Here is a 10,924-nt window from a genome sequence, read left to right as displayed (position 1 = left end):
CAGGCACACCAGTTTGTCAAGAACTGCAACGCTGCTGAGTTTCCTGTGTAGATCAAGAATGGTCCAATGGACATCGAGCCACATTGACAGAACTGGGAAGCATTGGAATCAACATTTTAAAAAAAAATCTTTATTTAACTAGGCAAGTCAGTTAAGAACAAATTCTCATTTTCAATGACAGCCTAGGAACAGTGGGTTAACTGCCTGTTCAGGGGCAGAACGACAGCTCGGGGATTTGAACTTGCAACCTTCCAGTTACTAACCCAACGCTTTAACCACTAGGCTACCCTGCCGCCCCCAACATGTGCCACCATCCCCGTGGAACGCTTTGGACACCTAAGAGTTCATGACCCGACTAATTGATGGGGAGGCAACTCAATATTAGGAAGAATCTTAAGGGCAGAGTGGGGAGTTGAGGGACTGCACGGTTACACAGTGCCAGCTTGATGTGTTTTTGTCGACTAGAGTCAGTGGTACCCAACTCTACATTGTCTAATACTTACGTGACCCATGGAACACAGTAAATAATATAATATTTAATGAGTGCATTTCCCCACACTCTGCTCATAATTAGTACAGATATTTGGTAGTAACGGTTGAATAAAAAAACATTTGATTAACTGTGAATTACTGACACCAACTGATAGCACAAACAATTCATTTGTTTCCTTAATTTATCAGAGATTGCATTTTCCCAGGACAAATTAAACATGTACATATTATATACTTGGTTGATATCACATACAGTGCATTTAGAAACTATTCAGACCCCTTGACCTTTTTCCACATTTTGTTAAGTTACAGCCTTATTCTAAAAGGGATACCATTTTTTTTTGTTCTCATCAGTCTACACAATACCCCATAATGACAAAGCAAAAACAGGTTTTTAGATGTTTTTGCAAGTTTGTTACAAATAAAAAAAACTGATCACGTTTACATAAGTATTCAGACCCTTGACTCAGTACTTTCTTGAAGTACCTTTTGGCAGTGATTACAGCCTCGAGTCTTCTTGTGTAGGACGCTACAAGCTTGGCACACATGTTTTTGGGTGGTTTCTCCAGTTCTTCTCTGCAGATCCTCAAGCTCTATCAGGTCTCTCCAGAGATGTTCGATCGGGTTTAAGTCCGAGCTCTGGCTGGGCCACTCAAGGACATTGAGACTTGTCCCGAAGCCACTCCTGCATTGTCTTGGCTGTGTGCTCAGAGTCATTGTCCTGTTGTGCTCAGAGTCATTGTCCTGCCTAGTCTCCCAGTCCCTGCCGCTGAAAAACATCCCTACAGCATCATGCTGCCACCACCAGGCTTCACCGTAGGGATGGTGCCAGGTTTCTTCCAGACGTGACAAAGAGTTCAATCTTGATTTCATCAGACCAGATAATCTTGTTTCTCATGGTCTGAGAGTCTTTAGGTGCCTTTTGGCAAACTCCAAGTGGGCTGTCATGTGCTTTTTACTGAGGAGTGGCTTCCGTCTGGCCACTCTACTATAAAATCCTGATTGGTGTAGTGCTGCAGAGATGGTCTGGAAGGCTCTCCCATATCCACAGAGAAACTCTGGAGCTCTGTCATGGTGACCATTGAGTTCTTTGTAACCTCCCTGACCAAGGCCCTTCTCCCCTATTGCTCAGTTTGGCTGGGGGGCCAGCTCCAGGAAGAGTTTTGGTGGTTCCAATCTTCTTCAATTTAAGAATTGGGCTCCCGAGTGGCGCGGCGGTCTAAGGCACTGCATCTAAGTGCAAGAGGCATCACTACAGTCCATGGTTTGAATCCAGGCTGTATCACATCCGGCTATGATTGGGAATCCCATAGGGCAGCGCACAATTGGCCCAGCGTCGTCCGGGTTTGGCCGGGGTAGGCCGTCATTGTAAATATGGGGCGGCAGGTAGCCTAGTGTTTGGAGCGTTGGGGCAGTAACCGAAAGGTTGCGAGATCAAATCTCTGAGCTGACAAGGTAAAAATCTGTCTCCCCCCCGAACAAGGCAGTTATCTCACTGTTCCTAGGCTGTCATTGTAAATAAGAATTTGTTCGTAACTGACTTGCCTAGTTAAATAAAGTTTACATTTAAAAAAATAATGATGTAGGCCACTGTGTTCTTGGGGACATTCAATGTTGCAGAAATTTTTTTGTTACCTTTCCCCAGATCTGACACAATTCTGTCTCAGAGCTCTAGGGACAATTCCATCGACCTCATGGCTTGGTTTTTGCCCTGACATGCACTGTCAACTCTGGGACCTTTTCATATAGACAGGTCTGTGCCTTTTTAAATCATGTCCAATCAATTGAATTTTCCACAGGTGGACTCCAATCAAGTTGTAGAAACATCTCAAGGATGATCAATGGAAACAATGGGTGCACCTGAGGTCAATGTCGAGTCTCATAGCAAAGGGTCTGAATACTTATGTAAATAAGGTCATTCTGTTTTTTTTGTTTTTTTTTAACAAATTAGAAAACATTTCTAAACCTGTTTTTGCTTTCATTATGGGGTATTGTGATGTCATTATGGGGTATTGTGATGTCATTATGGGGTATTGTGATGTCATTATGGGGTATTGTGATGTCATTATGGGGTATTGTGAGGTCATTATGGGGTATTGTGAGGTCATTATGGGGTATTGTGTGTAGATCGATGAGGGAAAACATTTCTTAAATTAATTTTAGAATAAGTCTGTAACGTAACAAAATGTGGCAAAAGTCAAGGGGTCTGAATCCTTCCCGAATGCTCTGTATACAACGTGGATATTGATTCATAACAATAAAAGCTGAAACATCTAAGTGCTTCTTTGTAAAAAATAAAATATTGTCTGTTTGTTGGCTTCAAATACTGTTCATTCAATGAATTATCTTAAAATTATCATTTAAATACCTTGATTTAAATAAACTGATTATACAACATGGTGGACATCAAAAAATTTTAAAAAATACAACGATCCAAAATGAAAAGTGTTTTAACAATATAATAATACCGAGTATACAAAAACAATGGTTTGTATAATCCCTGTGATGTGATAGTTTGATAAACTTGTTCATTTGTCACAATTCCCAAAAATACTAGTACAAAAAACTCAAATGGAGTTCTACTGTTACAGATAATCTTCTTGCCTATTCGATAAGCTAATTATAATTAGTTTTCAAAAATCCAGAGGAGGATGTCCTCTGGGCCCAGACCGACCCCTAGCCCCGCCTCCCTCGGGCCCGGTCCCAAACCAACCCCTGGCCCCGCCTACCTCGGGCCAAATCCCAAACCAACCCCTAGCCCCGCCTTCCTCGGGCCCAATCCCAAACCAACCCCTAGCCCCTCCTCCCTAGGACACTTACACATATTCAACCCTTTCAGATCCACTCTAATGCCCTAGGGTGTAGTGGTATAAGGCTGAAGGTCTGTTTGGGACAGGACGATAGTCACAGTGGTGATTATGGCACATTCGGACAGGGATTGTTTTAGGCATCCATGATCATGATGTGTACGAACAGTCCTGCTGAGGGAAGGGGGTCTCCTTCCTTGTTGAGTAGCGGCACATGTCTGTATCCTAAACGGAGAGAAGGTTCTCAGTCAATGAACAGTCAGTGTGTATACAGTACCAGTCAAAAGTTTGGACACCTAGTCATTCAAGGGTTTTTGTCTTTATTTTGTAATATTTTCTACATTGTAGAATAATAGTGAAGATGTCAAAACTATGAAATAACACATATGGAATCATGTAGTATCCAAAAAAGTGTTAAACAAATATTCATATATTTTATATTTGAGATTCTTCAAAGTATGCACCCTTTGCCTTGATGACAGATTTGCACACTCTTGGCATTCTCTCAACCAGCTTCATGAGGTAGTCACCTGGAATGCATTTCAATGAACAGTTGTGCCTTGTTAAAAGTTCCTTTGTGGAATTTCTTTCCTTCTTAATGTAATGTGTTTGAGCCAATCCGTTGTGTTGTGACAAGGAAGAGCTGGTATACAGAAGATAGCCCTATTTGGTAAAAGATCAAGTCCATATTATGGCAAGAACAGCTCAAATAAGCAAAGAGAAAATACAGTCCATCATTAGTTTAAGACATGAAGGTCAGTTAATCCAGAAAATTTCAAGAACTTTGAAAGTTTATTCAAGTGCAGTCGCAAAAACCATCAAGCGCTATAATGAAACTGGCTCTAATGAGGACCGCCACAGGAAAGGAAGACCCAGAGTTACCTCTGCTGCAGAGGATAAGTTCATTAGAGTTAACTGTCTCTCATGAGGACCGCCACAGGAAAGGAAGACACAGAGTTACCTCTGCTGCAGAGGATACATTTATTAGAGTTAACTGCACTTCAGGTTGCAGCCAAAATAAATGCTTCACAGAGTTCAAGTAACAGACACATCTCAACATCAACTGTTCAGAGGAGACTGTGTGAATCAGGCCTTCATGGTCGAATTGCTGCAAAGAAACCACTACTAAAGGACACCAATGAGAAGAAGAGACTTGCTTGGACATTACACTGGTGGAAATCTGTCCTTTTGTCTGATGAGTCCAAATTTGAGATTTTTGGTCCCAACCGCCATGTCTTTGTTTGACGCAGAGTAGGTGAACAGATGATCTTTGCAAGTGTAGATCCCACCGTGAAGCATGGAGGAGGAGGTGTGATGGTGTGGGGGAACTTTGCTGTTGACACTGTCTGTGATTTATTTAGAATTCAAGGCACACTTAACCAGCATGTCTACCACATCATTCTGCAGCGATACGCCATCCCATCTGGTTTGCACTTAGTGGGACTATCATTTGTTTTTCAACAAGACAATGACCCAAAACACACATCCAGGCTTATCTAAGGGCTATATGACCAAGAAGGAGAGTGATGGAATGCTGCATTTTTTATTTAACCTTTATTTAATTAGGCAAGTCAGTTAAGAACACATTTATATTTACAATGACGGCCTACCCCGGCCAAACCATAACCCGGACAATGCTGGGCCAATTGTGCGCCGCCTGCATCAGTTGACCGGCCTCCACAATCACCCAACCTAAACCCAATTAAGATGGTTTGGGATGAGTTGGACCGCAGAATGAAGGAAAAGCAGCCAACAAGTGCTCAGCATATGTGGGAACTCCTTCAAGACTGTTGGAAAAGCATTCCTCATGAAGCTGGTTGAGATAATTCCAAGAGTGTGCTTGAAATGGGTGGCTACTTTGAAGAATATATTTTGATTTGTTTAACACTTTTTTGGTTACTACATGATTCCATATGTGTTATTTCATAGTTGTGATGTCTTCACTATTATTCTACAATGTAGAAAATGGTGTGTCCAAGCTTTTGACTGGTACTGTAGTTAAAGAGCGAAACAAAGCTTTACAGTCTTGTCATTATGACAGAGACTCTGTTCTCTGTGTCAGAGAGGAGACAATACTTCCCTATCATCTAGTCACACTGACAGGAAAAGCATAGTATGGGCTTTCAGTGTTAGTAGATTAAGAATCGTTTCTATCAAAATAAAGAACCAATGGTTGAGTTTGGACTTTGGAACTTTGGAACGATGACTCTTGCCAGTGTATTAAAACACTGAAGGTACTGTAAGGATCTATTACCAACTCACCCATCTCATCTGGCAAAGGGTATAGCTACTAACTAAACTGTAAACATGTGAATGGCAGGGTATAGCTACTAACTACTAATCTGTAAACATGTGAATGGCAGGGTATGGCTACTAACTACTAATCTGTAAACATGTGAATGGCAGGGTATGGCTACTAACTACTAATCTGTAAACATGTGAATGGCAGGGTATAGCTACTAACTAATCTGTAAACATGTGAATGGCAGGGTATAGCTACTAACTAATCTGTAAACATGTGAATGGCAGGGTCTGAGTACTAACTAATCTGTAAACATGTGAATGGCAGGGTCTGAGTACTAACTAATCTGTAAACATGTGAATGGCAGGGTATAGCTACTAACTAATCTGTAAACATGTGAATGGCAGGGTATGACTACTAACTAATCTGTAAACTGGTGGATGGCAGGGTCTGACTACTAACTCATCTGTAAACTAGTGAATGGTATGAATACTAACTTACCCATCTGTAAACTGGTGAATGGTATGACTACTAACGTACCCATCTGTAAACTAGTGAATGGTATGACTACTAACGTACCCATCTGTAAACTGGTGAATGGTATGACTACTAACTTACCCATCTGTAAACTGGTGAATGGTATGACTACTAACTCATCTGTAAACTAGTGAATGGTATGACTACTAACTCATCTGTAAACTAGTGAATGGTATGACTACTAACGTACCCATCTGTAAACTGGTGAATGGTATGACTACTAACTCATCTGTAAACTAGTGAATGGTATGAATACTAACTTACCCATCTGTAAACTGGTGAATGGTATGACTACTAACTTACCCATCTGTAAACTGGTGAATGGTATGACTACTAACGTACCCATCTGTAAACTGGTGAATGGTATGACTACTAACTTACCCATCTGTAAACTGGTGAATGGTATGACTACTAACCTACCCATCTGTAAACTGGTGAATGGTATGACTACTAACTTACCCATCTGTAAACTGGTGAATGGTATGACTACTAACTTACCCATCTGTAAACTGGTGAATGGTATGACTACTAACCTACCCATCTGTAAACTGGTGAATGGTATGACTACTAACTTACCCATCTGTAAACTAGTGAATGGCAGGGTATGGCTACTAACTTACCCATCTGTAAACTGGTGAATGGTATGACTACTAACTTACCCATCTGTAAACTGGTGAATGGTATGACTACTAACGTACCCATCTGTAAACTGGTGAATGGTATGACTACTAACGTACCCATCTGTAAACTGGTGAATGGTATGACTACTAACTTACCCATCTGTAAACTGGTGAATGGCAGGGTATGACTACTAACGTACCCATCTGTAAACTGGTGAATGGTATGACTACTAACTTACCCATCTGTAAACTGGTGAATGGTACGGTGAACTGTCCGACGAAGTCATTATCAGTAACAGAGTCGTGGTCCTCGACCACAAAACGGACCAGGGCCAGCTCTGGCACGTACACATCAAACTTAAAGTTCTCATTCCACATCGGGTTGAAACCTGAGCAGTCCAAAAAAAACAAGAAAGCACCCTATTACACATTGGTAGAAACATCTGCTAGTTAAATGAGCATTGTTGAATTCGGGTCAGAACAGTGTCACTTGCTAAGCACTTTGGGTGTGTGAATTCTCATACCATTGTTCCCGATGTACGGCGTCTCTTTATCTGCGGTGTCAGCAGGCACCCCGTGTATCTCCACTTTGACCAGCGCGTCCACAATGGATGTCTTTTTCTGGTTCACTTTTGGAAGCTGCTGGGCTGAGATGATCTGGGAATGACAAAGGGGAAAACGACTACATGGTCAGCGTTTTCGTCATCATCAATGTGGAAACGTGGTCATAAGAGAGTGAACGTTGATAACACACAAGCTACTGTATATATGACAAAAAAAATAAAATTTTATTCGTCACATTGCTTGGTAAAACAACGTATAGATTAACAGTGAAATGCTGACGTATGGGTCCTTGGTAAACAACGTGTAGACTAACAGTGAAATGCTGACATATGGGTCCTTGGTAAACAACGTGTAGACTAACAGTGAAATGCTGACGTATGGGTCCCTTGGTAAACAACGTGTAGACTAACAGTGAAATGCTGACGTATGGGTCCTTGGTAAACAACGTGTAGACTAACAGTGAAATGCTGACGTATGGGTCCTTGGTAAAAAAACGTGTAGACTAACAGTGAAATGCTGACGTATGGGTCCTTGGTAAACAACGTGTAGACTAACAGTGAAATGCTGACGTATGGGTCCTTGGTAAACAACGTGTAGACTAACAGTGAAATGCTGACGTATGGGTCCTTGGTAAACAACGTGTAGACTAACAGTGAAATGCTGACGTATGGGTCCTTGGTAAACAACGTGTAGACTAACAGTGAAATGCTGACGTATGGGTCCTTGGTAAACAACGTGTAGACTAACAGTGAAATGCTGACGTATGGGTCCTTGGTAAAACAACGTGTAGACTAACAGTGAAATGCTGACGTATGGGTCCTTGGTAAAACAACGTGTAGACTAACAGTGAAATGCTGACGTATGGGTCCTTGGTAAACAACGTGTAGACTAACAGTGAAATGCTGACGTATGGGTCCTTGGTAAACAACGTGTAGACTAACAGTGAAATGCTGACGTATGGGTCCTTGGTAAACAACGTGTAGACTAACAGTGAAATGCTGACGTATGGGTCCTTGGTAAACAACGTGTAGACTAACAGTGAAATGCTGACGTATGGGTCCTTGGTAAAACAACGTGTAGACTAACAGTGAAATGCTGACGTATGGGTCCTTGGTAAACAACGTGTAGACTAACAGTGAAATGCTGACGTATGGGTCCTTCCCAGCAATACAGAGAGGAAGAAAATAGAGAAATAATAGAAAAGTAAAACATGTAATAATAGAAACACAACGAGTAACAATAATTTGGCTAAATGTACGGTGTACCAGTACTGAGTCGATGTGCAGGGGTACGAGGTCAATAATTTGGCTAAATGCACGGTGTACCAGTACTGAGTCGATGTGCAGGGGTACGAGGTCAATAATTTGGCTAAATGCACGGTGTACCCGTACTGAGTCGATGTGCAGGGGTACGAGGTCAATAATTTGGCTAAATGCACGGTGTACCCGTACTGAGTCGATGTGCAGGGGTACGAGGTCAATAATTTGGCTAAATGCACGGTGTACCCGTACTGAGTCGATGTGCAGGGGTACGAGGTCAATAATTTGGCTAAATGCACGGTGTACCCGTACTGAGTCGATGTGCAGGGGTACGAGGTCAATAATTTGGCTAAATGCACGGTGTACCAGTACTGAGTCGATGTGCAGGGGTACGAGGTCAATAATTTGGCTAAATGCACGGTGTACCCGTACTGAGTCGATGTGCAGGGGTACGAGGTCAATAATTTGGCTAAATGCACGGTGTACCAGTACTGAGTCGATGTGCAGGGGTACGAGGTCAATAATTTGGCTAAATGCACGGTGTACCAGTACTGAGTCGATGTGCAGGGGTACGAGGTCAATAATTTGGCTAAATGTACGGTGTACTAGTACTGAGTCGATGTGCAGGGGTACGAGGTCAATAATTTGGCTAAATGCACGGTGTACCAGTACTGAGTCGATGTGCAGGGGTACGAGGTCAATAATTTGGCTAAATGCACGGTGTACCAGTACTGAGTCGATGTGCAGGGGTATGAGGTCAATAATTTGGCTAAATGTACGGTGTACCAGTACTGAGTCGATGTGCAGGGGTACGAGGTCAATAATTTGGCTAAATGTACGGTGTACCAGTACTGAGTCGATGTGCAGGGGTACGAGGTCAATGAGATATGTACATATAACCAACAAGCCAGAGAATGAGTCTGACCATGAGGTGGAGCGTCTTGTGCTGCAGCCACGGTCCCGCGGTCAGAGTGATGGGGTCAAACTCTGACCCCAGGTCCCTCATGTAGGCCGGCTTTAGGACGTATCCTGTCTTCCCGTTGGTCAGGAACCGACCCTGGTTCACATCCATGTCATTACAGGAGGTCTGGAAGTTCAGGGACACTGACAGGGGGAGAGGAGATTAAGTAACAGTTGTGGGGAGAATCCTTACCCTTCTAGAATGCTCACTCCTAATGGATGGTGTAAGCATGATTTCCTCACACCAGTCCTTTAAAATCCATGAGGGGGAGTGTACATTTAAAAATCAGTCATTTGACAGATGATGTTATCCAGAGTGCCTTGCTCAAGGGCACATTGACAGATTTTTTCACGGAGTCGGCCCAAAGCTTTTGTCTTGACGCAAGCCCTTTCAGTGAATTGGCTAGCAGAGACGTGAACAACCCCCCCCCCCCCCTCAGTTTTAGGACCTTACAACCACGTCGTAAATACCACAGAGACTCCTCTCTCCATGACCATGCGGTATAGAGAGAGAAAGTTTCACATTAAGACAAAGGGATTCTCCCGCCGAATTCTACTCCATCCCAGAATTTGAGAATTGAACAATATTCCTATTTTGGAGAATGTGTAAACGGTCGGTGGAGCTACGACCCGGTCCATTCTGTTTCATGTTTGTGACCTCATGAAAGACAATACAGATACATTACCCTAACTCTCTTTATACAGGTCCCTCAGTTACGAGGCTTTCAACTTATTCTTGTTTAAAATGAATGAGTAAAGATGAAACTATTTGCGAAATGATGTAATGTGATGTTAACTTTTTTTTTTACATTTAACCTGCCCAGGAACTGCGGTTGAAAATGAGCCGGCTGGCTAAAACCGTCACTTGTACTGAAACATTGATTAACCTCATGAAACTCTGGGGGCAGTATTTCATTTTCGGATGAAAAACGTTCCCGTTTTAAACAAGATATTTTGTCACGAAAAGATGCTCGACTATGCATATAATTGACAGCTTTGGAAAGAAAACACGTTTCCAAAACTGCAAAGATATTGTCTGTGAGTGCCACAGAACTAATGCTACAGGCGAAACCAAGATGAAATTTCATACAGGAAGTGAGACAGATTTTTGAGGCGCTGTGTACCAATGTCTCCTTATATGGCTGTGAATGTGCAAGGAGAGAGCCTACACTTTCTGTCGTTTCCCCAAGGTGTTTGCAGCATTGTGACGTATTTGTAGGCATATCATTGAAAAATTGACCATAAGAGATTACATTTACCAGGTGTCCGCTGGGTGTCCTCTGTCGAAACTATTGCGCAATCTCCAGGTGCGCGCATTTTTCCATTTTGAAGAGAGGAGAAACCAAACTGCCAGGAGTGACTTATCATCGAATAGATATGTGAAAAACACCTTGAGGATTGATTCTAAACAACGTTTGCAATGTTTCTGTAGATATTAAGGAG

The 10,924-nt window shown here is 42.3% G+C and overlaps 1 protein-coding gene across 1 annotated transcript; it reads right to left on the bottom strand.

Annotated features, from left to right (window-relative positions):
- Positions 1-114: 114 nt before the first annotated feature.
- On the bottom strand, positions 115-9,658 carry LOC149982175 (1-phosphatidylinositol 4,5-bisphosphate phosphodiesterase delta-1-like). The gene is made up of 4 exons (XM_090182907.1): positions 9,447-9,658; positions 7,223-7,355; positions 6,938-7,087; positions 115-3,524 (listed from the first exon to the last, which is right to left on the bottom strand). The coding sequence occupies exons 1-4, from the start codon at positions 9,591-9,593 to the stop codon at positions 3,436-3,438; spliced, it is 519 nt and encodes a 172-aa protein (XP_090039033.1). The 5' UTR covers positions 9,594-9,658; the 3' UTR covers positions 115-3,435.
- Positions 9,659-10,924: the final 1,266 nt, after the last annotated feature.

This window comes from Oncorhynchus mykiss, chromosome 8 (genome assembly GCF_057628025.1).
Source record: "Oncorhynchus mykiss isolate SJ-2025 chromosome 8, ASM5762802v1, whole genome shotgun sequence".
Taxonomy (NCBI): domain Eukaryota; kingdom Metazoa; phylum Chordata; class Actinopteri; order Salmoniformes; family Salmonidae; genus Oncorhynchus; species Oncorhynchus mykiss.
The sequence above is the reverse complement of the archived record's forward strand: the minus strand, read 5'-3'. Positions and strand labels throughout refer to the sequence as shown.

Bases quoted from the DNA above. Each gene is read 5' to 3' on its own strand.
- LOC149982175 (XM_090182907.1), bottom strand. From the start codon at position 9,593: ATGGATGTGAACCAGGGTCGGTTCCTGACCAACGGGAAGACAGGATAC. The intron at 7,356-9,446 runs GTCAGACTCATT...TGTCATTCCCAG, and splicing joins ACAAGACGCTCCACCTCATG to ATCATCTCAGCCCAGCAGCT. The intron at 7,088-7,222 runs GTATGAGAATTC...TGGACTGCTCAG, and splicing joins GCCGTACATCGGGAACAATG to GTTTCAACCCGATGTGGAAT.